General features: G+C 50.9%; 12 protein-coding genes across 12 annotated transcripts; 5 read left to right on the top strand and 7 right to left on the bottom strand.

Annotated features, from left to right (window-relative positions):
• Positions 1–728: 728 nt before the first annotated feature.
• Positions 729–1320, top strand: BDW47DRAFT_133993 (uncharacterized protein; the record flags this gene model as incomplete). The annotated part of the gene is made up of 2 exons (XM_024817986.1): positions 729–903; positions 975–1320. 2 exons carry the CDS (start codon positions 729–731, stop codon positions 1217–1219), a joined length of 420 nt encoding a protein of 139 aa, XP_024668896.1. The 3' UTR covers positions 1220–1320.
• A 535-nt stretch (positions 1321–1855) lies between these two features.
• Positions 1856–3693, top strand: BDW47DRAFT_111413 (uncharacterized protein). The gene has a single exon (XM_024813948.1). It carries the CDS (start codon positions 1888–1890, stop codon positions 3574–3576), a length of 1689 nt encoding a protein of 562 aa, XP_024668895.1. The 5' UTR covers positions 1856–1887; the 3' UTR covers positions 3577–3693.
• Positions 3694–3933: 240 nt separating this feature from the next.
• On the bottom strand, positions 3934–4341 carry BDW47DRAFT_128681 (uncharacterized protein; the record flags this gene model as incomplete). Its single annotated transcript, XM_024816888.1, has 1 exon — positions 3934–4341. One exon carries the CDS (start codon positions 4339–4341, stop codon positions 3934–3936), a length of 408 nt encoding a protein of 135 aa, XP_024668894.1.
• A 780-nt stretch (positions 4342–5121) lies between these two features.
• On the top strand, positions 5122–6310 carry BDW47DRAFT_120021 (Fructosamine kinase-domain-containing protein; the record flags this gene model as incomplete). The annotated part of the gene is made up of 5 exons (XM_024815432.1): positions 5122–5185; positions 5244–5933; positions 5991–6117; positions 6164–6220; positions 6268–6310. The coding sequence occupies 5 exons, from the start codon at positions 5122–5124 to the stop codon at positions 6308–6310; spliced, it is 981 nt and encodes a 326-aa protein (XP_024668893.1).
• A 155-nt stretch (positions 6311–6465) lies between these two features.
• Positions 6466–7078, bottom strand: BDW47DRAFT_120020 (SRPBCC family protein; the record flags this gene model as incomplete). Its single annotated transcript, XM_024815431.1, has 3 exons — positions 6466–6540; positions 6592–6756; positions 6827–7078. 3 exons carry the CDS (start codon positions 7076–7078, stop codon positions 6466–6468), a joined length of 492 nt encoding a protein of 163 aa, XP_024668892.1.
• A 2129-nt stretch (positions 7079–9207) lies between these two features.
• Positions 9208–10189, bottom strand: BDW47DRAFT_128679 (uncharacterized protein; the record flags this gene model as incomplete). Its single annotated transcript, XM_024816887.1, has 3 exons — positions 9208–9392; positions 9447–10040; positions 10105–10189. The coding sequence occupies 3 exons, from the start codon at positions 10187–10189 to the stop codon at positions 9208–9210; spliced, it is 864 nt and encodes a 287-aa protein (XP_024668891.1).
• Positions 10190–10657: 468 nt separating this feature from the next.
• Positions 10658–11751, bottom strand: BDW47DRAFT_120018 (lipase family protein; the record flags this gene model as incomplete). The annotated part of the gene is made up of 4 exons (XM_024815430.1): positions 10658–10999; positions 11045–11378; positions 11440–11611; positions 11679–11751. 4 exons carry the CDS (start codon positions 11749–11751, stop codon positions 10658–10660), a joined length of 921 nt encoding a protein of 306 aa, XP_024668890.1.
• Positions 11752–12677: 926 nt separating this feature from the next.
• On the top strand, positions 12678–14857 carry BDW47DRAFT_133991 (putative transporter; the record flags this gene model as incomplete). The annotated part of the gene is made up of 10 exons (XM_024817985.1): positions 12678–12943; positions 12989–13125; positions 13173–13255; positions 13304–13401; positions 13447–13567; positions 13613–13994; positions 14045–14175; positions 14235–14565; positions 14626–14731; positions 14787–14857. The coding sequence occupies exons 1-10, from the start codon at positions 12814–12816 to the stop codon at positions 14855–14857; spliced, it is 1590 nt and encodes a 529-aa protein (XP_024668889.1). The 5' UTR covers positions 12678–12813.
• Positions 14858–15912: 1055 nt separating this feature from the next.
• Positions 15913–16556, top strand: BDW47DRAFT_133989 (molybdopterin synthase catalytic subunit; the record flags this gene model as incomplete). Its single annotated transcript, XM_024817984.1, has 1 exon — positions 15913–16556. Exon 1 carries the CDS (start codon positions 15999–16001, stop codon positions 16554–16556), a length of 558 nt encoding a protein of 185 aa, XP_024668888.1. The 5' UTR covers positions 15913–15998.
• Positions 16557–16660: 104 nt separating this feature from the next.
• Positions 16661–17510, bottom strand: BDW47DRAFT_120015 (SCO family protein; the record flags this gene model as incomplete). The annotated part of the gene is made up of 4 exons (XM_024815429.1): positions 16661–16779; positions 16846–17170; positions 17268–17312; positions 17346–17510. 4 exons carry the CDS (start codon positions 17508–17510, stop codon positions 16661–16663), a joined length of 654 nt encoding a protein of 217 aa, XP_024668887.1.
• A 928-nt stretch (positions 17511–18438) lies between these two features.
• Positions 18439–22554, bottom strand: BDW47DRAFT_128675 (uncharacterized protein; the record flags this gene model as incomplete). The annotated part of the gene is made up of 2 exons (XM_024816886.1): positions 18439–20675; positions 22488–22554. 2 exons carry the CDS (start codon positions 22552–22554, stop codon positions 18439–18441), a joined length of 2304 nt encoding a protein of 767 aa, XP_024668886.1.
• Positions 22555–23112: 558 nt separating this feature from the next.
• BDW47DRAFT_111405 (uncharacterized protein) lies at positions 23113–23813 on the bottom strand. Its single transcript, XM_024813947.1, has one exon. The coding sequence runs from the start codon at positions 23728–23730 to the stop codon at positions 23503–23505; it is 228 nt and encodes a 75-aa protein (XP_024668885.1). The 5' UTR covers positions 23731–23813; the 3' UTR covers positions 23113–23502.
• Between the last annotated feature and the right edge of the window lie 444 nt (positions 23814–24257).

Below are 24257 nucleotides of genomic sequence, written 5' to 3'. Positions count from 1 at the left end.
TTTTCCAATTCGAAAACTTGTTTCAGCGTATTCGCTTTTCCAATAAAAGTAGGAGTTTGTCGGGAATCAAATATATGTTGGCCATCCAATGATGAGTCCATGATGGAGACTATGCAACGCGTGAGCCACTTTCCTTGCTGCGCACTTAGATGTTAGTCAAACTTCTATTCTCATCAGAATTGAAGTCCGTTGTCTTGATGCGTGACAAAGAATGGGCTTTTTATGACCTAATTCTAGCAAAAGTCTAAATGTCATTAGAAAAGGCGACAGTAGTCAACTAGTGGCCATGGTCAACCCAACAGAGCCTACTCAGTCCAGTCGCACGGAGGAACAAGCCTGCTGATACTGGGAAGCAGAAGCAAGGGAGAAGTCGCAACTGTACCTCAAAGTTGATTCTATGGCTGCCCGGGCGCATTCAGTGAATTACTACTTCTGTCTTCGCCCGCATAACGTCAACCGTGGCACAAACACCACGACCGACCAATCACTCCATCAATCCCCTCCACTAACCAACAAGACAGATGGCCCTGAATCAGCGGTTGATCGGTTGATCTGGAGATCTGGAAATCGACGCTGATCATGGCGTCCTATCGTCCCCACATCAGCCACTTCCCTCACTATTGATTCCACACCGCGCCCTTCTCTGTTGGATACGCCACCACTATTTGGTATGTATAAATGATCCCCATGACCCTACTAAAGGAGAGATAATCATAGACATTACAGAGATGGCCAGCTATTCGCCCCAGTACCCAGACACCTTCACCGACGCAGCCCTCCGGCAGTGGATCATCGACTTCTACTCCACAGTCGACACCGACGGCGCCGTCGAGTCCATTGCCGACTTCCTCACCGAAGATGCCTCTTTCACGCTGGGTTTGCAAGGAGCCACAGGACGACCGGGTTTAGCTCTCTCTTATTTCTTTGCGTCGTGGTCTACTGACTCACGCTACTTACACAAGTTTCAACAACAGATATCATAAAACTGCTCCAGTCCAGCTGGGACTTTGTCCGTTCGCGCAGCCATAACCTCGAGAAGGTCTTTCCCTTCGGCACCAATTCCGACTCCTTCATGATGTATGGTACTGTCACATATCGTCTCAAGGATGGGCGCACTATACCCATTGAGTGGTCTGGTGTGTTGAATATGACTAAGGTGGATGGGGCGTGGAAGATGAGATCGTACAAGGTGTATTTTGCGGCGGACCCGGCTTTTTAGCAGTGGTATTCCTATAGAGAAAATTGAATGGACGGGATGGATAGGATGAGAGGCAGTGATGGTCAATCAGAGTGTATCATATTTTCATGATAAGTCATTATCCATGACACAGGGTGTTTTGCGTAGGGAATGCATGGTAGCATCGTATAACTTGAAAGGCCGTAAATCCACCAACTGACAGCTGTACATCACACTCATGAACCAGCATAGGACGACTGACAACAACGTTTTCCAATGATTTTCAAGTAGATCTTGACACAAACATGAGTTATACCAGGTCTGCACAATTGAAGCACTGTTTCATAGTAACTATCACAAGCTCAACTCGAGATATTATCGACTTCATGTGTTCGACCGGTGACTTTCCAAAGAAGCCACAAAGGGTTGTAGTTCCCCATCTAGTAATAGTCTTTCTATGCATACTGTCCGACCAAAACAAACCTCAAACTATAAGTGATCCATGATTGATTAGTCTGTTGCTTGTTTAGGCTAGGAAGCGGGGTGATGCGATAGTGTCCGGTCTGATGACTGTCAATTCGAGGGGACGATGCATGCATAACCTCATCATCGAAAAAATCATTAAACTTTTTCAGGCCACCTGCAAATACTTAACTTACCCTTAGGTCCTCCAGCTGACTGGGAGGTCCATTGAACGGAATAACATTGCGATGGTCTCCTCCACCTCACCACGAGGCATCGCCCTGCAGCGCGCCCAGGCGGACCCAATGCGCGACCGTATCACAAGAGTCTGGGAAGACTACCGGGATCTCACCAACTACTTCTCTATAGAGATATCGCCACAGAGAATGTCTAAGCTGAGACAGTTCTTGGAATCCGAGCTCCTATCTCTCCGTCGCCAGCCATTCGAGCTTTACGACCAACAAGACAGGGTCGACTATCTGCTACTGCAGAATTACCTCCAGAGACAGCTCCGCAGCATCGAACTAAATGCCAAACTAGACAAAAATGCAAGTTCGCTCTTCCCATTCAGCGAGAGCATTGTGGATCTGTGTGAGGCACGAGCAGCAGTGGTTCCTCTGCAGCCGAAGCATGCCGCAGGGCAACTGTTTGAAACGCGAAAACACATACTGGATGTGACGGCCGGTGTAGAAAACGGCGACTACGCCTCTGTGATGAAATCTAGCGCTTTGCGTGGGGCGAGAATAATTGATTCTCTGCGTCATCATCTCGAAGAGTGGTATGGTTTCTATAAAGGGTATGATCCCATGTTCGATTGGTGGGTGGCTCAGCCTTATGAAGAGGTAGACGAGTCCTTGAAAAAGCTTCAGGAGGCTATTCGAGATAGGCTTGTTGGTATCAAAACAGGTGATGAAGACGCCATCGTGGGAGAGCCAATTGGCCGGGAAGGTCTCCTCGCAGAGCTGGAAGCCGAGGTGATCCCGTACACCCCGGAAGAAATCATCAAAATCGGGGAGAGAGAGTTCGCTTGGTGCGTCGACGAATTGAAGAAAGCCTCCCATGCAATGGGATACGCCGACGATTGGCAAAGGGCTCTCGAAAAGGTCAAAAACGACTACGTCGAGCCTGGACAACAGACCCAACTCGTCCGAACGCTAGCACAGGAAGCTATCGCGTTCGTGGAGGACCACAACCTCGTCACCGTGCCAGCCATCGCCAAAGACACCTGGCAGACGTTCATGATGTCGCCCGAGCGCCAGAAAATGAATCCGTTTTTCCTAGGCGGCGAGTCGATCATCGTGTCCTACCCAACCGATACAATGGACCACGGAGCCAAGATGATGAGCATGCGCGGCAACAACATCCACTTCTCCCGCGCGACTGTCTTCCACGAGCTCATCCCGGGTCATCATCTCCAGTTTCACGTCAACGCACGCCACCGACCCTACCGGCTTTTATTTGACACGCCGTTCTGGGTCGAAGGGTGGTCCCTGTACTGGGAAATGATACTGTGGGACGACTCGCGATTCAATAAGACCCCGGAGAACCGCATGGGGATGCTGTTCTGGCGACTCCACCGATGTGCCAGGATTATCTTCTCGATCAATTTCCACCTGGGCAAGATGACACCAGAGGAGTGCGTGGAATTGCTGGTGCAGCAGGTCGGACATGAGCGTGCTACTGCGGAGGGGGAGGTCCGGAGGTCGCTATCAGGCGACTATTCACCGCTGTACCAAGCTGGGTATATGCTGGGAGCGTTGCAGATCTACGCCCTGCGCAAGGAGTTAATTGAGACGCATCGCGTGGATGAGCTTGCGTTTCATGATCGGTTTTTGAGGGAGAATAGGATGCCGATTGAGCTGTTTCGCGCATTGATGCTGAATTTGCCGCTGTCGCAGGATTATCGGCCGTGGTGGCGGTTTTACGGTGGTCTTTAGTATATGTTATCTGCTGTGCTCAAGTTTCCACGCTTTTTTTGATAGCGGTGGCTGTTCCTCGCGTGAACGTCTTATTCTAGACAATGGAACAAGGCCGTTTACTATGCTGCCATGCTCACACTAAATATAGTCACTACAAATACTAAAGCAACTCAACAAACAGTACCCTCTTGACATAAAGCCCTAGAGCAATAAGTTCTATATTCAGCATATCAACGGAGCTGACCGCATTCATTCGACCAATCTACATTTGACCATTCCAACCAGCAAGACGCCAACCACTACTTCTCCCCCAACTGCAACCCCCAACCCCTAATAACACGTAAAAAAAAAGGGAATCCCAGATGAATAAAACACTCAAACCTCTCTTACAGTAGGAGAGGTAGGAGGAGTAGAAGCGTTATACCCAGTTACAAACTTCCCAATCATCCGCTCCATGTCCTCCACAACAGCAGCGCGAACGCGGTCATTGGTCGCCGCCTCTAACTCCTTATCCAGCCAGAGCCCGTACCAGACTCCGCCCGTGTGCTCAGGAGACGTGTCATATCGCAGACGAATCTGCCTTGGATGGTTCTTGATCTTGTAGATCATAGAGACGAGAAGCGCTACCGCGCCGGTGTAGCCGCCTTCGAGGGGCACGAACACGCTTTGGAAGAAGTACTCGCGGGCTGTGGACTCGGGGCGCTCGGGCACGCCGAATACTGCGTGGAATATGAAGACTTTTTTGAGGTCGAAGTCGACCATAACTTCGCTGGGTTCGCTCATTGTGGTCGCGGGTAGGTGAGCTTTGCGAGAGGGTGCTTTTTGGGAGTTTCTGTTGATAGTGTTGGTTTGGTTGGTTTCGTTTTGATGCTGATGTCCTGAGAGGATGCCTGGGTTGATGGTGATATGAGTATATCGGGGAATACATATATACTTATACGGGTTGGATGCACGCATCGAGAGACGTGTTTTGATTGTTCATTCTGACTCGAGGCGTCTCTTTCATCCTTTGTAGTATGTTGATATAGTTGGGACTATAGCCAGTGCAACAAAGTATGCAGTCAAAGGGCAAAGAAACAAAGATTGGATAACTGCACAATGCATGCAAAGTTTAGCAAGAAATTTGTTATTCAATGTTTTATTGTTTTATGCTAACAATGAATCGCTTTTAGCTTCTTTTATGAGTTCCAAGAACGGCATCAAAGGTCAAGTCAATGTATGTTCGTGTCTTGAGCGCATGGAATAGTGTAGGCTGTCAAAAACCATGCAGGGTATCCTGCACGGCTCAGATCGAGAGCAAATACAAATAAAGAAATCAAGAAGTTTGAACATTCCACGACTTGCTGTATACAATGGAGAACAATAAAATTACGAAATAGGAAAGTGGGGAATTCTTCGGGTTGCCAAGAGGCTGTGGAGCCATGTCGAAATGCTCAATGCCTTCACGATTCCAATCTCCTCCTGCTTGGTTGATATTTTCGTTGTCTGAAGTCCCGACAGGGAACGCAATACTGATGCTCCAAGGGAATACTAGGAGTTAAAGTCTGACTGAACGTTCCGGTCATGAATACCATCGGCTCTTCAACTCCCGGTGAAAATAACGACGTGGACATTAGTGTTGCCGCAGGTAAAGTAGATTGTGATAGCATAACATGTCCGGCTGTTATACTCACCGATGGTTACAGCACTTCCAAAAGGATCGCGCGTGCTATCTGTAACTCGCCATGGCACGAGTTTCTGGAATTACACTGGAAGAATCGAGGTCGAGCGAGGCGACAGGCAGCTAGAATCATTCTTCATCAAGGTGATATCCCACAACCGCGGACATCACATGGTGCAGGGAGAGTACGAGTCAATGAAAGCGATCCACGCGGTCTGTGCAGAGTTTGCCCCTAAACCCATAGCTTGGGGCACATACATCGACACGCCAGGAACGCATTTCTTCCTCGCTGAATACAGAGACATGAACGGTGACATGCCTCGGCCAGAGGAAATGGGATTATGTCTGGCGTCATTGCATGAAGAGAGCACGTCTCCGAATGGAAAATTCGGGTTCCATATTCCAACATACACCGGGCATTTGCCACAGACTAACAACTGGGAGGAAAGCTGGGAAGTATTCTTCGCGAGGAATATGAGACAGGCGTTGGATTGCGAGATCCAGGCCAAGGGGTTTAATCTAGAGTTTGACAACTTAGTACCGGTCTTGTTTGATGTGGTTATCCCGCGTCTGCTTCGCCCTCTCGAGACGAATGGGCGGAGTGTAAAGCCGTGCTTGGTGCACGGCGATCTTTGGTATGGGAATTCGGGGATAGATTCCAGGACGAACAGCCCTGTTATATTTGATGCTTGCTCTTTTTACGCACATAATGAGTGTACGTTCCGAGTTCCGCAGACTGGGGCCGTCTCTAATGTTCTAATTATTCTATCAGACGAGTTTGGTCAATGGAGACCAGTATGCAATCGATTTGGACCGGAATATATTAAAGCGTATCACGCCCATTGCAAGATTTCCGAGCCAATAGAAGACTATGACGGTCGTCTCGATCTTTATAAATTGTGAGAAGCCGGGATAGTCTTCTGCTTCGTCGCTAACGGATACCAGGAGGTTTAACACCCAGGTATCTGCTTTATTTCCAGAGAATCAGGGCCTAAGAGAGCAGTATGTCCCCGGAATTACGGCGATGAGGCAAGCTAACGAGAATCCAGAATGCTTGGTGACATGAGAGATTTGGCTCGGCGGTATGGCTAGGTTGGATTGGATTGGATCGCAATATATGTAGAGCCGAATATATGTTGGATGTCGTAATTTATACCAAAAACCTCACGTGGGTATATACCTCACTCACTAGAGCCCAATAGACATAACCAAGCCGTACATACCTCAAGACAGGATGCTTTCTCGAATCAGCCATCGATGACGTGATTCTGTATGAGCTCCCGCGCCGTCTCAATTGATTTTTTGACAGCCATCAAACCGATCTAAACGCATAATCAGCTTAATCAGAATAGCCAAACAGTGTTGTCTCTTACTGCATTTTTCTGCTCCACAGCCTCGTGATAGGCTGGGGTCCCCTCCTGAATTTCAGGATGATTCCACTCAAAGAAATATGTCAACTGCAGACCGCGATCGCCCAGATCTTCCCCATTAGACACCAAATTCGTAGTGACCGACCCATCAAGCTGACGAAATATGATCTGCAAACACGCACGTCAGACAATCCCTCCGATCGGGCACACGCCAGTCCAACCAATCCATTCAACATACAAATTGCTCTCCATGACTAGTCACCTCCTCCGTCATAGTCTTCGTCTCCCCAGATGGCGTCTCAATCAGACATTCCCGCAGCACAATGTCATTGCTATCTTTCACAACGACGCACTTCTTCATGGCAGGGACGAACTCGTCGGCGTGGCGGATTTTGCGCTGCAGCGCTTTCCACAGTTGCTGGCGAGTTAGCACGAATGGTGCATCTGCGGGGTTGACGGGGAGTGTTCGAGCTGCGTGAATTCTGACCATAATGCTGAGAAAATCCCAAAATACCTGGCTTGTAAAAGGAACTAAGATTGGGTCAAGGATCAAGATCGGATGCAGACGAGGGGTTGGCGCGTCCAATGACGTTGACCGAGATCTCCGACCCGCGGGGATGGATGACGCACGGACCATCTCATGTATTATTCAGTGTCCAACGCGTTTCATTTTCAGATCGTCATCTCGCAGTTGTCGCATCTTCATATCCATTGAGATTGAGTCAACGATCATTATCCGCCTCGGCAGGCCTCATCTGTCCACAATGCTCAAGGAACTAGAGCAAAAGTGCTGCAAAGGAAAAGGGATGATTGAACAATGATATTATCAATCTAGTTATTCGTGCCCTAAATATTGACCTACCTAGTCTTCTTTGCCGGTTTGGAGAAACGGTGTCCAGGGACACACAAGACTCTATTTTACTATCCATGTTCTTACTCGAATGCCTACTGTTTTCATCCATATCTCGTGTTTATGGACCTGGACCCTTGTGCTCTATATGTCACACGTGGGCGTCCATTCTTTCATGTGGATATCACCTCTCACGGTGTAAAAACGTCCAAACAACCCCAATAAAGAACAGTCGCAGACCCTTGCGTAACAAGTCTATAGAATCCAGCAAATGAACAACCTTACCCCCACCTCGGCTTTGTCCACACCTTGCCCAGCACATGCAAGGGACATGGTCGGAGATAAGAGACCCAGCAGTGCACAATGAACCTCATCCCTCGACCTCATTCATCCTGAAAACTATTCCACAGACCCCGCAAGCGTCTCAATGCCCCGACCCAGCCGCCCCCGAGCAGCATCCCACAATTCCGAGGAGCCCCTGCTGCCAGCCGACACCGTCCAGGATTGCGGCTGCATCATCCTCGTGGAGTACTACGAAAAACGGCACAAAGCTCTTCAGCGCGTACTTATTACCCAATGAACAGCTATCGTGATTCTTGTCTTTGGCACAGTGCTAGTGCTTTTGTCAAGGGCGAATGACAGGATATACTGGATACCTAACGAGCTATACTGTTCATCGTTTCCTACCCCACATCTACTCATGACATGCTAATGAGAAGTATTCATAGCCCCCGCCAAAGACGCTGTCCGATACGAGACCAAAGTCTTCGGCGCTGGCTTTGGCAGCGACAAAAACGAGTATATGGGCCCTCCCACGGAAGAGAATAGATTAGCTTGGGATCGTCTCTACCAAGGTACATCATTCTCATATCTTTCCATTTGATCTTGATTCAGTGTAGACAGTTATGTAACACGATACAGTGGGTATCAGTATGATTCCCCACGAGCAGGCAGCCCAGCTCCCCGTAAAGGCCACCGCTATCCCGGAGGCACCAGGGTATTATGTCGTGGGACTAGACGTTTTCTATTAGCTTCACTGCCTGGTATGCTCATTCCCCCTTTTTTTTTTGGCTTTCTTTTCCGCTCCTATTCTTCTGGTTGAATTTTATCCATGTGTAGAGTGGGGTTTGATGGGATTCTTGACTGTAGAACCACATCCGGTGAAAGCTGTGGGCGTATCACGATAACAACACCCTTCCAACTAGTCCTGCAGTTTTCAATGTCTCCCAGATAAATACCTCTCAGGAGAAAGGACGTGGCGTCCTCGGAATAGAGCACCTCGACCACTGCGTTGACTCCATCCGACAGAGTCTCATGTGTTCGTCGGATATCTCAACTGTGGTGTGGGCATGGCACGAAAGTTGCCAAATGACGCTGCCGCTCGCGAATGTCACGCATACGTGTCGTGATTTCGAGGCAATACGACAGTGGGTAGGGGCGAGACAGGCGCCGGACTGGAATCGGGGAGTTGATCCATCTCGTTTATGAAAGGTGGGGTCTAGGTGTTGAAAGTCTCAACCGGGGTTATAGATTAACAAGGCAGTTCGCTACCAGGTCTACATGGGAAAATTCAAAGATTTAATCAATTGATTGTTTAATTGGCTTGAATGTCGGTTGACATAAGCATAAAAAAAACTAGGTACATGAAGTAAGAAAGGATTGATTTCGAGAATAGCCGGCTCTACTTGTTTAACGTAGAGCTCAAAACCGAAAGGTTGATCCTCAATGTTGATACACGGAGCCAGCCAAAATTCGCTACATCCCGTCTCTCAGTTGCCGTCGCTTCCCATGAGTTCAGACTCGTCCTCAGCCTTGCCGTGTCTGTAGCCACAGTGGCCCTTGATGCAGTGCATGCAGCGCTTGCAATCTTTGTCATGCTTGCATGGGGTAGGAGGGGCCTCGAGGCCAGTGTCAGTCACATTGATGGGACACATCTCAATGTCGACAGTGTCGTCTATATCATGTCAGTAACCCGAGGGTGTATATTCCGTGAATAGGCTGATCTCACCAGACTGGTCAATCTGGTCCGCGCTCACATCTCTCTCCCGACCGGGGATTGGGTTGCAGTTGCCACGGAAGCAATAGTAGTCGTCGGGACAATCGCCACTATTACGGCAACGACTGTCAATGCAGATGCCTTCCCAGCACAAGCCGCCCTCACAATCAGTGCTGCTGTGGCAGATGCCGTCGTCGCGCGCCAGCAGGTGCTTGTCGGAGATATATGGTTTCACATCTCTCGCCCGACCAGGAATCGGGTTGCAATCGCCACGGAAGCAGAAGTAGTCGTTGGGGCAATCGCCATTGTGGCGGCAATGACTGTCAGTGCAGACACCTCTGATGCACAAGGCGCCGCGGCAGTCCTCCATGCTGTGGCATTTGGGGTCGTTGCGCTCCGTCAGCATCTGGGTCGCGTCTACATCCCTCTCACGACCAGGGATTGGGTTGCAGTTTCCACGCAAGCAGTAATAGTCGTCGGGACAATCGCCACTATTGCGGCAACGGCTGTCAATGCAGATACCTTCCCAGCATAGGCCGCCCTCGCAATCAATGCTGCTGTGGCAGATGCCGTCATCGCGCACAAGTAGGTGCTTGTCAGAGACAGCTGTGTTTGTATATAGTGTTAGTCGTGGTCAACGGTTATATATGGCGGTGGAGTAGGTATGTACCGCTGTCCACAGCATTGGGACCGGGAATGGCGGAGGCAGTCACGGAGACCACGAAGGTCAGGAGGTAGACAAGGTTGGTCTTCATCTTGAGTGAGACTACTGTTGCAAGTGCTTCGAGTTACAGGGTGTGGAGAGATATGACTTAGGAGAGATGAGGAGGAGAGGGGATGGGAGAGGAGAGGATGGGAGAGATGGTCAGAGAAAGTCTGCAGTGCTGGGAGAAGATGGGGGTATTTATATTCGAGGAATTTAGAAGAAAAGAGGTCAGTAAATCACTTCATCATGAGTGAAGGTGTTCTTTTATTCCCGCATCTGCTCATGCACTTCCTTTGTTGCAGTGTATCAATTCATCACTGCAGGTAATCATCAAGAAAAGTACTAGGGATCTCACATGAATTGGTTCAAAATGGATCTAGATCGTGGTCCACAAAAAAACTTATTCACAACTTCATTTCAGTAATACCTACAGAGGCTATTGACTTGGACATGCCATCATTCATATTTGACTCTCTGGATAGATGAAGTATCAAGTCATCCACCAGACATCGATCACTCACTTATCCTCACACACCTTTGTTGTCCCTAGGTACCACAAGTGCGCCTCTCGCTCCGGTCTTGTTGCGCCCAGGTTCCCAGTTTCATTGTTGACTCCCTCGATCACTTGAATATCAGCTGGGGTTACAGGAGGGTCTTCTTTATTCCCAGACGTAATCCAATACTCCGGCGATGATTGGCTATACTCTGGAATGATCCCCACCAAAGTACGTGACAGCCGATAGAGTATCTTGGGGATATTATCAGCATCATGAGTGATGCGAAAGTTGTGACCGACTCCCTGATAGGTGGTATACTCTGCTAGAGCGAGGTTTCCCACGGAGAGAGCACCGAATGTATACTGGACTCGTCAACCCAGAAACACAACTCGGTGTAGTCACCCTACCATGTCGACCCGATACCCAGCCTGCCGCAGATACAATGACTCTAGTGTGGCCAAGGCCCCTCCGAGGCTGTGCCCTGTCACAACAAGTCTATATCCGGGGTAACTGGCCAGGGCAGATGCTAGCTGTGGCAGGAGAATTTCATGCGCAGTGCTCGAGGCGTTCCAAAATCCATTATGAGCCTTGCATCCGTCACACAGGCTTGAAGCATCGACGTGACTAATCTGGAAATCTATCCAGCGATTTGCTGCGGAGACAGTCCCGCGGAAAGAAAGCACGATGAGCTCTGCGCTTTTGTCGACGGCGATGTAGCCCGTTGTGTCGCCAGGCATTATCCTACAGATGCACTACATTGAGCTAATGTATCTTAGACAGTCCAGTCCACGTGGCAACATACCCCGAAAATCCATATAAGATCTCCGTTTGCGCTTGCATAATGATAGTGCAGTTTTCAGGGTCGCAGTATACCGGAGATCCCACAGACGTCGCGTTGTGGTTTGCCTTGCAAATCGCCGCCTTTGCATACTGCGAGATGCGGTAAAAGTCCTCTAACAGATCGGGGGGTATATCTATACCGCTGATATTTAGCATGTTTAGATCAGAGTAAATCAGATTGTATCACAGCACCTCTTCTACCCACCAAGCCACCCGGGACTACAGCGCCGAAAACTGCGCCGAGTGCGCCGAGGAGCAGAATCTTAAACAGCATGCTGGGAATATGACGCGTTGGTTGATTGGGGCTGACCAAGTGCAGGGAAATTGGCACCTGTGGGTCTTATATTTGGTTTTTCTGATCGGTTGATTTCTCAGCTGTCCACTTTTCGATATTGTGCTACGCCTCTGTCGGCAAACAAACATCAGCTGAACACGCCGGTGCCCATGTGTCAGTCCAGATCATTCATGATACCGCATGTGGTTTGGGGCTATCTACACAGTCACAAACCTAAATCAATAAATGGTTGTTCTTCTGTATGGGACTCTATCTCGAATATCATGTAACTGGTCTGGCTTTTTTACTGGATCGCACGGAGCCGAGATACTTCAGTCCCGCTATGAGGGAAGGATGCGGTCACGGAAGTCGGATATGGAATGGATATTGCCAATTATAGGAAGGCAAAACCGCAATGCAAAGCGCGTCACACAGTAAATCCTATGCATGAAGTACACACACGGTCCCATTTGCGGTCTCCAACCCCACCATCAGCAACGCAGGCGTGCTCGATCCCCGACCCACCTATCAGCCGGTCTGGCGATCCGGTCAGGGATCATGAATACCGATCTACAGCATAGTGCCCGCCCATCGATCTCTATTGGCAAACGCAATTGGCCACTCTCAAAGTATGTCACCCATCTGAGCCCCGCATTCTGCAAAGAAGCACCGACATGCTTGATTTAGAGACGCATTGGCAAACTATTGACCCACTAGTGAGGTCATGCAGGTGCTCTCAACTACTAAGTATACATCGAAGCTGACGCGATCGCCACGAGCTGAAGCTTTTATTGGGAGCTATGACGGGCTTGCTTTTTTGAGAGGGCTCTTTCGCAGGGAAAGCTGATCGACGATTCTTAACTGAGGGATGCCATGGCTTCGGGCTCTCCGGGCCGGCCTATAGTATCGAGTACTATGTCTTACCTGTTGAGAGTGCTGGATTGCTTTAAACGGAGCTTAATCCGTGAATTTATTAGTCGCTCTATTGCGTTGGGTTTCTCGGGTGTCGTCAATTCACAGTCAGGGAATTGATTGTGCTGCGCTTTTGTATTTGCTGCAAGAATGACCGTCGACGAGGAGACGCCTCTCCTGAGTTCACCATCAGCGCAGAGCCTGGGAGATCAAGTCAAACACGAGTCCACAGAAACCGAAACCAAGTCGACCCGATGGATTGTCTACGGCTGCTTCATCGGTAAGATTCCTGCCTACCTATACCGAGCCCCACTGACATATCCAGGCATCTTTCTCGCAGCAGCCGACGACTCAATTGTAGTCTCGACATGGGCCGCCATAGCCTCGCAATTCAACCGCCTCTCACACGGCCTATGGCTTGTAATAGCCTATAACTTTGGCTATTGCGTCTCCCTCCCTGTGGTAAATACCCCTGTGTACAGAAGTGAATGGCGCTGACTTGGATCTAGTATAGTGCCCTGTGCAACGTGTACGGACGGAAAGACATACTGCTGTGGTCCTATATTCTGTTTGGGGTTGGATGCCTTGCATGGTACGTCCATGTCTCCTCGCGCCTTTTTGTACTAATTGGATATTGTAGTGGGATCAGCACGTCATTAGAGCAACTAGTCGTGGCTCGAGTTGTCGCGGGGATCAGTGGGGGAGGAATGATCTCGTTGGTTTCGATAGTCATTACAGGTGAGGAATTCCCCTAACATCAATGTCATGGCTAATTGCCGACAGACCTCATGCCACCCGGTGATGTCGCCCTTCTCCGAAGTTACGCCAATGTGATCAATGTCGCCGGACGCAGCCTGGGTGCCCCCATTGGAGGCCTACTGATTCAAACAATCGGATGGAGATGGTTAGCAGACTCTCCCTCAGTCCCGCACGCTGCTAACTGGTCTAGGTCTTTCCTCTCTCAGATCCCCCTCGTAGGCGTCTGCATCTTGGTAGCCGTATATGGCCTTCCGGCCTCGTTGAACGAGACAGTTAGCGCGGAGAGTGGTTCCCCTCGTTCGAAGCTGGCGCATCTCGACGTGGCGGGCCTCTTTACTTTCACACTATCTATTCTTACATTAGTGTTCCTTGTCCAAAGCGAAAGTAGCACGCCGGGAGATAACTCCAATCTGCCTTATATCTTGCTGCCGATCTTCCTGGCCGCCGTTATAGCATTTTTCCTAGTGGAGGCGTACTGGGCGGCATATCCACTTATACCGTTATCAATATTGAAAACACCACTAGGAGGCTACTGCGCAGTCCAGATACTCATGAACGGGGGTCGATTTGCCGTGAGTTGCCTGCTCTCCTCCCAATCCCCATCATCCACTGATACAGCCAGCTCATAACCAACACCGTACCCTACTTTATCCGAGTCAAACACACCAGCGACGTCCTCGCCTCAATCAGCCTCATCCTCAGTTCCCTCGGCGTCTGCATCGGCGGCCTCATCTCAGGAACCGTCATCAAACGGTAAGACCCAGATTCACGCTCTATGTATCAAACCAACATCAATCTCACCAAAAAGCCAGAACCCACCGCTACAAACACATCACTATAGCCGCCATGTGCCTAATTGCAACCTCGTTCGTCGCGATCCTCATCCGCTGGCGCAACGGCTGCTTCAACTGGGAAATGGTGTATCTGTTCACCATCGGCGTCGGCATGGGCGTCATCTACTCCGCGCAGTTCGTCGCCATGTCGCTCGATGCCCCGAAGGGGGCCCTCCCTACGTGCATCACCACCTACTATCTCAGCCAGCAGCTGGGGCTCATTATCGGGCCGGCTTTGGGCGTCGCTGTGGTGCAGCGGATTTTTGGAGATCGGCTATCGCAGGAGCTGGCTGCGTTTGGGGAAAAGCAGGTATGTATCATTCAAGGTCGAACGGAGAGGAGGGCTCAAGTAATGGGTTATATGTTGCAGCTGGTTCAAAAAATTGTCAACGATGCGAGATTCTCGGAGACGCTTCCTGAGGCGATCCAGGAGACTATTCGGGCTGCGTATTTGCGTGCGTTTCAGTTTATACCGAGTGGGTTGCATCTCTATTAATGCTAGAATGTGGTGTTTGCTAACTACTGACGCAGTCACTGCTGTTATTTTTGCTGTGCTTACGATGGGAATCATCATATATCTCCGAGAAACAAGGATGGAGTGAAGATTGCGGCGGATACTGGACAGGATGATGAAAGAATTGGCATGGTGGGGTTTACCAAAAGCACAAAAGCACAAAAGCATGAATAGGGAGACCAAAAGCGCACTGGTCCTAGTGTGATTGATCAATATATAACAGGCCTCGACTGCGCATGTGGAGCATCATCTATCATCGTTATTGAAAATCATATGCAAACTGAGTCAGTCATTTGAAACATTTACCTTTTAGAATCCTTGATTCAAACCATGCTCAATTCACCCTATGCTTACTTGGTCAAACACATCGTAATCAAGCTGGCGTCGAGAAAATAATATACTACAATATAGCAGAGTGCCAATCAATGATACAATTTTCCAAAGTAAACAGTAGATATATCAAAATATTACAGTATAGGGTAGGGCGTTGCGTTATTGCTATATAGACAGCCTTGCAGTCGCCTAACAGTACAGAGAGAACACAATCAGTTCTCACCAAAAAATCCCATATCAAAGCTATTCGGATCTGGTGTTTGTCTAGCATTCATAATACATCTTCAAGTAGAGAATATATTCCGAAAGCAGTCAAAGACACTAATAGTATTGACTAACCTAGCAAACCCCAATCAGAGAAGAATCTCCTAGGGCACAGACAAGTGACCATCTCGGAGGAGATATATATATATGGAGAGAGAAATGTGGGGTGTCTTGTAGAGAGGACATTGGTTGGGCTTCTAATAGGCAGAAGTCAAGATGGAGGGAAGACAAACCGAGTGAAAGAACCAAAATATAGGATAAATGAGTTCTTCCCACAATACATATAATATTTAAAACCATCGTAATCCAATAATCAGTCCATAAAGCTATATACCTAACAGTATAGACCAGTTCATCCTTTCATGGCCAAATATCTGCACAGTCCTCGATAGATCCGAAGAGGTCAAGAAGCGAAGACAGAAGATCAGATGGATAAGTTAAGAAGATCTGCGATAAGATAAGGCTTCTGCTTCAGGCCTACAACCACTCCGCACCGGAGATAGAGAGAGACGATAGATAACATCAACACCAACATCCACCTACCCTCCACTCATCGCAACAATCAACAACAAGCATCTCTCACCTAGCCCAACCCAAACAAACCCACCTGTTGATTCACCAGCCAGCCCACAATGTCAAATCGCCCAGAACAACAACAACCCGAACAACCGCCCTCACCCCTCCCCCCTCACCTCGACCCCAAAACCTACCCACGCATCATAACCGACCCCACATTCAACATCCACCTCACCCTAACCTACAGTCCCCTCGATCCCTCCGCCGTTCTCAAACACGTATCTTCCCCCCAAGCAGGCGCAAATGTCCTCTTCCTTGGCACAACCCGCGACACCTTCGAAAACCGCCCCGTCGCGCAACTCAGCTACACAAGCTACCCGCCCCTCGCCCTGAAATCCATGCGGCGCATCGCGGAGGACGCCGTCAAGACACATAACCTGACCGGTCTGGTCATCGAGCATCGGCTGGGTGTGGTTCCTGTGGGAGAGGCGTCGATTGCGATTGCGGTTAGCTCGGGACATCGCGCTGCGGCGTGGACAGCCGGAGAGGAGGTGCTGGAGCGGTGTAAGGAGGGGGTGGAGATTTGGAAGAGGGAGGAGTTTGTTGACGGGGGGGGTTGCTGGAGGGAGAACAGGGAGAGGGATGGGGAGGGTAACCTCGTTACCTCTAATTGATTATTGATGATGGGCGGATGGTATTGAGGGGGGTGGATTATTTTGTTTCTTGTTTTGTGTCTATCGTTGTACATATTATACATACTATACTACATGTCCAAGCTTTACTTCTTCAACGGCTTGCCCGCTCTCTTCCAGTCATTGATATGCTCCATGATGACCCTCGTCGCGGACTCGGGCGTATCCTGGCGGCCGATGCACTCGACGAAGTCTCCTTCAGGATCTACAATCAACCAGTTAGCACAATCCGAGTAGCCGTAAAAACCAACAAAAGGGAAAGAACACTGACCCATCAGGTAGAAATAAATACTATGATCCACCAAATAATCCTCCCCGGGCTTCACGTCCCGCGGAGTACTGAAATACACCCGATACTGCTTGCACACGTTGCGCACCTGCTCGTACGTGCCCGTCAACCCGATGATATCATCGTGGAACTCCTTCAGGTAGTTCTTCAGAACCTCGGGCGTGTCGCGCGCAGGATCACACGTGATGAACACCGGCAGGAAGACATTCTCGCCTTTGGTCTGCGCCTTCACGTTGTCGATGATGGCGGCCATTTTGTCGAGCTCGTCGGGGCAGATGTCAGGACAGTGGGTGAAGCCGAAGTAGACCTAAACCATTAGCGATCATCCTCAACCAAGCTGCGCTTCTCTTCCTTTCTTTGCTCCCGCAATATAAAAGGGTAGGAACAGGAAAGGAAATACGAACAAAAGAATATCTCCCCCTCAACTCCTCCTCCGTGACAACCTTCCCCTCCAAATCCGTCAACACAAACGGCCCCCCCACCTTCGGCTTCCCGACCCCCTTATTCATCTCCGCGACCCTCTGCCGCGCGAGCCTCTCCTTCTCCACCCGGAAATAGATAATCATCGCCGCGCCCGTCACCACAAACAGCGCCGCGGCCTTCCACGAGAACGGGCCCGTCGAGTTGCGCGCCTTCAGCTGGCCCATTGTGGGGGGTTTAGCTTGCACCTTGGAGGAGCTGTGAAAGCTGGCCCGCCATTGGTGTTGCGCGGGTTTGATGGTGGGTGGTACTCGGGGGGATGTTGCGCGGTTGGTGTTGCTGCGGGTGGTGATGGTGTGGAGGGTGCGTGGGGAGGCTGCGCGGGGTGCGCGCGGGGGCACGCGGCCCAGGAGCTGGGTTAGCGTTGTTGGTTTTCGGAGGGATGATGCCATTGTCTTTCTTTATGTTGTTTGCGTTGTGTTGGGAGATAGGATAGGTAAGCGGGTGAGTTTTCTGGAATGAGATCAGGTGGTTCGAATTGTCGGATGGGATCCGCGCCGCGGAGGATCGGGATTATCGGTCCGATTGGGTTAGTTCATATGTCACGTGGCTATATTGACATCTTTGGTTCAGGGACTGGTCGATGATATATGTCCTCGATGATCAGTTCGTTCAATGAGATAGTTCTTTTCGGTTCTTTAGTTGGATGGTGTGCTTCCGTTGTTTGACATTGCTATTGGTGGTGGGTTCTCTCCAACTGTCTCTGAAACATGTCGCACTTCCAGTACGTACATACAGTAGTATATATCTCCGCATATCTTCATCTTGGAACAAATCGTTTACAGCAATCAATAATAAAGTAGTAAATGTCTATTTACTATGTATAACCCAACCCAACCACAACTAGAATTACAAGAATTACGCCTGCCTATTGCAGAACCAGAACGGAAGAATGAACTGAACTGACCATTCGCCAACACCAGACGTTGCCATGGATGCAGGATTGGAAGAAAAAAAAAAAAAAAAAAAAAAGAAAACGAATAGGGAAGAAGAGAAGAAGAGAATAGAATAAGATAAGAGGAAAAAAGTTAGAAGAGGAAAGGAAAAAGAAGCAAAGAAGAAGAGCATGCTATGCAGCTATCAAAAGAAAACTTTTCACTGTACACTCCGACTAGCCACGCTGGCTCGACTGGGCGTCGTCCGGGGCTCCTCCTCTTCTAGAACATCACTAAGACGCGTAGGATGGCGATGGCGCGGAGTCATCGCCTCCCACCCCTGTTCATGTTCCTCGCCCCATGAAGACCCCGTGTAATCGACCGTCGTCGGCGGGTATCCGGCATACAGAGGCGCCGACGTCGTAGGCGCGGTACCCGGGGGATATCCGTGGTCGCTGCCCGCCGAGCCCTGCTCGAACTCGTCACTCTCCTCTGACATGGCGGGCGGGTAGACGATCGGGGCGCCGGCTGGATCTCGGCGGTAGCCATCGTACTCGTCCTCGCCGGGCTCGCTGCTGGCTTCGTCGTTGCCGGACGTCGGCCGCGGGGCGTACGCCGTCTGGCTGTAGTAGGAGGTCGTTTCGGCGGTTGTCGCGGGGGGTGGCTGCGTCCCGAACCGCTGGGGGTCAGTGTCTTGGTAAGCGCGCTGGCCTTCAGTGAATGGATCTGTCACTGTGGGCGAGACGGGGGTTTCTTCGTAGTAGCCACCTTCGGGCGAGTCGGCACGTTTCTCCGCCTCGTCGTAGGGGGCTTCGTGGGTGGGCGGTCGGTTCGACGGGTTGGATCGCCCCGAGAGACCTTGGATCATGGGCACCACTTGGACACCGCCGACGATGGTGGGCTCGCCATTTCGCAGCGAGGTGGTCCGATCGCGCTCTTCTTGTTCGCGACGACCGAGTTCCTCCCAGGCGCGACGCGCTTCCTCCTTGGAGATCTGCAATTCGCGACGCATCTCCTTGAGCAGGCCTTCCATGCGAGCCCGGTCGCTTTCGGTCTTCTGGAACGTGGCCAGCGACTCGGCCCGCGCCTGGCGCTCGGCGCGAAGCTGTCGGTCGAGTTCGGCCTGCACTTCTTTGGACCGCTCTTGTTCCGCGCGGGTCTCGAAGAACCACCGTTGGAATTTGCGCTCGGAGGATGCCCGGAGACGCTGCAGCTCCACCACGGCGTGGAACAGATTGGCGCCTGCGGCCGACAGATCGGTCACTTGGCGGGCCATCTGCTGGCTGATAGGGTCCCGTTCCATGGCCTCATTGTTCTGCTCCAGCTTGCGGATCCAGTAGCTGGTCAGTCCCTCCCAGTGCGACGACAGCGTTTCCCATCGTTCGAACGCGTGGGGGAAGGCCACGCGCCGCGGTTGTTGCGGTTGGCCCGCAGCCGCCGTGGGCGTCGCTGGTGCGGGTTGCTTGGGCGCTGCCGCGGCATGGGGGGCCGCGGGGTCCGTCGGAACCGCAGCAGAAGCAGGTGGGCCGGTCGCGGTGGGCGGTCGGTTGGAGGCCGCCATCGGGGGCTGTAGGGGCGGCGCCGATCGTCGCGGCGCCACGGGGATCCCAGGAGGCGCGGTGTCAGGGGCGGTCGCCCGATACTCGGGCTGAGGATCCGCGCGGGACCCTCGACGCTGGGGGCGCTCCCCCGCAACGCCAGCAGGGTACGGGGCGCGGGTTGGGGCCGGATCCTGGGGGTCCTGCGGCCGGCGCTCCCCCGCCCCCTGCTCCTGGTCACGTGCATCTTGTTCAGCCTTCCGGCGTGCCTCTCGGTCGCGACGCTGTCTCATGATATCGGTGGGCGTCCGCACACCGCTAGGGGGATGCGGGTTCACGGGAACGGGGCCCGGGGCGGCGCGGGCGGCGCCATTCTGCGTACGACCGGTGCTTCCATACCCGGGGGCACTGGTGGGGCTCATCAAGTCCGCCATAGACGAATTCACCTCCTCCCAGTCGGTGGTGAAGGGGAATGGTTTGCGAGTGGCCTCTTCGAGTGTCCAGAGGATGGCCGAGGCGGTGTGCGGCGAGACCCGGTTGGAATGACGGGGCCAGTAGGACTGACCCGGGGGGGGATGATACGAGTCAGGGTCCTCGTCGTCTTCGGTGTGCGGCTCCGATAAGGCCGGACGGAGAGCAGCAATGCCACTGGTGCGATTCGAGGCGGGACGGATGGGATGGACTAAGACGGGGATAGTCTGCTCTACGCGCGGACGGCCCGAAACATCGACGGTCGGGGGACGGAGGGGGAGACGGGAGGTTCTCCGGAGGGATCGATTGCTGGGGTGAGAAGCGAGGGCAGGGGACGGGGCAGGATCAAAAGCAGCCGGCTGCTGGCGGTGCCGTTGGGGGGTCGTTACAGTGGAGGGGTCGTAAACTTCGTAGGTCTCGTCAGATATGCGGCGAGCGTGGTGAGACACTGCTGAGGTTGGTCGTGGCAGGGGTGCAGGATGCGACGACAACGTGAGCGTTGAAGTGGAACAGCACCGGGCGCTTCACGGTGCGTTGTGAACGTGGAGGGCTCTTGTCAAATGAATTGGCCTGTCAAACAGAATTGGGGCTCAATCCAGCACAGTGATGAAGTGGCTCTAGAAGTGCCCTGATGTCAGTAATTGCGGAGAGATTGGAATGGGTGGAATGGAATGTGGGTATTCAGACAGAACTGCAACAATCTGACCGTAATGTAAAATGGAAGAATGGATAGGAAGGTTAGGAAGGAATTAATTGATTGAATTGAGCCAACTTGAATTGAATTGGGCACTGAAGGGGAGAGAGAGAGAGAAAGAGAGGCTGGTCGAATGGGAGTGAGGCGGGAAATGTGATGGCTGGGAAGGATGATGAACCACGTAGTAACGTACCTGCTTCGATACTCGCTTTGACCGCTCGGGATTTCTTAGTTTGGAGGAGTGACAGACTCCTTCAATCCCAGCGGTCATGGAGCACCATTCAGAAGTCACAGAAATAGGAGGACGCCAAAAAAGGAGGGAGGCAGTCAAGGATGCCAGTTGTCCGCGGGATATCAACACGGAGAGGAGGCGAGAAAGAATGTGATTGATTGATTGAAAGGAGAAGAAAAGAAGGAAAGATGGAAAGAAGACAGGGTCGAGGACTAACTGCAAGGGGTTAGATTGGTTTTTCTGCTTCTGATGAATCATTCTTATTCTTCTATCTATCTATCTACTGTCAACACATGTAATTCTACTAATCCTACAGGAGATGAGACTCATTTGAAATCAATGGTCACAGATGATCTTTCCTTCATCATGTAATAGAAATTACGAACGTGAGAAATCTCCCCTGATCGAAGAACGACAGATTGGAACAGGCTGGCCAGTGGTCACTGCTGAGTTGGCAGTTGCTCAGCGACTGCTATTAATATCACCCCTGAAGAACTAGCTGGAGCCAGCTCACTCTGGATTCACAACACATGCCGGTGAGGTCAGAGGGGTATAGATGAGTCGGATTCGAATTGATATGGTCTCCTCATCGGGGGATATGGGATAATCATGAATGGATCAATTAATCAATTACCCCTGAGACCCTATTTTGATTATTTGGAACGAACCACCGGGTTCTCCCCCCACACTGGGTCCTTCGATCGGGTTCATCCAGAGAAGTCCCTTTCTTGGGTGGAAATGTGCCTCGGCAAAGACTAAAAGAGACGAGTCGACTCCACAACGGATCATGATTCCACAACGAGGGTTACCGAAATCATACTCATCATTTTAACCGAATAATGCAGTTTCTTCCAGTGCTCCTTTATCTGTCTATCTTGTTGGAACAACGAGACTGATCAAATGTGCTCCATAGTGTACGGAGTCCTCCGTAGAAAGCCAAGACGCAGATCATTCGGATGAACACAGGAAAACCCTGGTTCAAGAGATGTCGCAGAGAACAAATGAGAAAGGAACAGAGAACAACGACTCAAGCGATCCCATCTCAATCCCAGAATCACTCCTAGGTAAGGAGTGCGTCGTTTCTAAGTCCAGGAGGCGATTCCGACCGTCCCGGTCTCAAAACACCTCGAACTGCCTTGCAGCATGTCTCATGTCCACGATCCCTATGCCTCGACGGTAATGACTTGCAGGCTGCCAATAGGGAAGTTTGTCTTAGAGGTAGGACGGAAAGCTGCGTCGAGTCCGTCAACATGATCAACCTTCGATCGGCGGACTTGTCGAGACAATTGAGATAAGAATCTCGAGGGATGAGCAAAGCTAAATACTCCAAATACTGCGATGAGAAACGATATACAGCTTCGTCGCCGCCACCACCTCATACCAATGATCGACGTTCTGCATCCTGAGGAATGTCCCGGATGTACGAGCCTCCCACCCGACAGGAACACCCGTGCTGCATCCAACCGTGGGTTCCGGGAAGAGCTACTGTACCTCCTCCTCCACTACCCTCCTCGAAGATGCAGGAGGGACTTCCCCCGGGGATGCAAGAGCACTTGCTTTTGGTCCCGATCGACAGGCACCGACGTAGTACATGGGGAGGTATTATAATACTTACTTGCTGTCTGCACATAACTCGACGGACATGCAGATGCGCATATCCTGAGAATGATATGCAGGTGGAAAGTACGCCGTATCTGCAGGTCCTATGGCCTATATCTAGAGCTTGGTTGTGCTTTGGTTATTGTCGTTGAAAGGCTCTCGTCCGGTAGGTCGAGGTTTGGAATGTGGGACTTGTCGGTCTGGTCTAGACAGTTCTGGTGTATCGACTTGGCTTCACCAAGGTTTTTACTATAGTATGCTCAGTTCAGCGATATGAACAAGATGAGGTCGCGAGCATCTCAGCACCGAAATAGACGATCGTAGCAATTAATCTATCTACTATCTCCAACCCGTAGTAGCTTTCAACCCCGTATCCCCCGTATCAGTAACTCAAATCCAGCCGTCATTCCAACCGCGCGGATCACCTCCCTGCAAAACCTACACCAAACCCAGTCTAAGCCCGTCGAGACTCACAACCATCCACCTCCTCATCTCCCAGGACAAGGAAAGGAAAGGAATGGGCAAGGGCTAAACCAAACCATCGAAGCCCGCATCGCATCCCCTCCACCCAACACCTGCAATACACACTCCCACCCACAGTAACTACCCATGCCAAGTGGCGAGTTTTGGACCAGCGCGTCTGAAACCATAGTCACACAGGTAGTGCAGTGTGAGTCTGGGGAAGGGAATCAGCCACCCGGGCGAACTCACATTGGCTGATCGTGAAACGGGGATATCACCCTTTTGGAATCAAGGTGCGTTGAATACTGGCCAGCAAGGATAGATAGGGTTAGCTAGGTCACGCCCCTCGGAAGTGAATCCCCAGGCAGGGACTTTGCCAGCCTCATCTTCTGTACCGGGGTTAATCATGGAACGGAGAAGAGAATAGAAAAACAAGGTGTATACAATACGGAGGGGATAGCAGAGAATCAAAGTTATGAATAAAAAATAAGAACCTCGCAATAAAATAGAAGGCATTGATCGCCCACATACTCAATATCCATACTTAGCTCACAGCGTCCCGGCAACCGGAATGTGCCTCGGGAATGCGGGTCTTGCTGCATAATTATTTTCATAGGATGGAAAAAAACTCGAAAAAATCAAAATGGTAATTAACAGGTCCATAAATACGCAACATATAAACCAGATAAAACAAGACTCGACTGGCTGAAATCAATGGCGCTTTAAACTTCCGCGAAATTCGGTTCTGGCTGCACGGACGGTCATTGCCGTTGACTGATCAGCCATGATCAACCGCCATGGAGGACGATCTTCGGAACTCTATTCTTACTCTACTCTTTGGAGGAGGCGGACGCCATTTGGGGTGACAATACCAATGTCCTCGTTAACCTTGTGCGGGGGCGATCTGATTGCTCATATTCAAAGCAGAAGTACGGATGCTGTGGACTGCTCCAGCCTTCATGGGGGTTTCCTGGTTCTCAGTCTCCTCCATCCCGAGGGTGCATGACGTCGGTGTACGGATTGAATGATCATCCCTGATGGAA

Source organism: Aspergillus candidus (assembly GCF_002847045.1).
Source record: "Aspergillus candidus strain CBS 102.13 unplaced genomic scaffold BDW47scaffold_55, whole genome shotgun sequence".
Lineage (NCBI taxonomy): Eukaryota > Fungi > Ascomycota > Eurotiomycetes > Eurotiales > Aspergillaceae > Aspergillus > Aspergillus candidus.
This window is presented reverse-complemented; position numbering and strand designations above follow the sequence as displayed.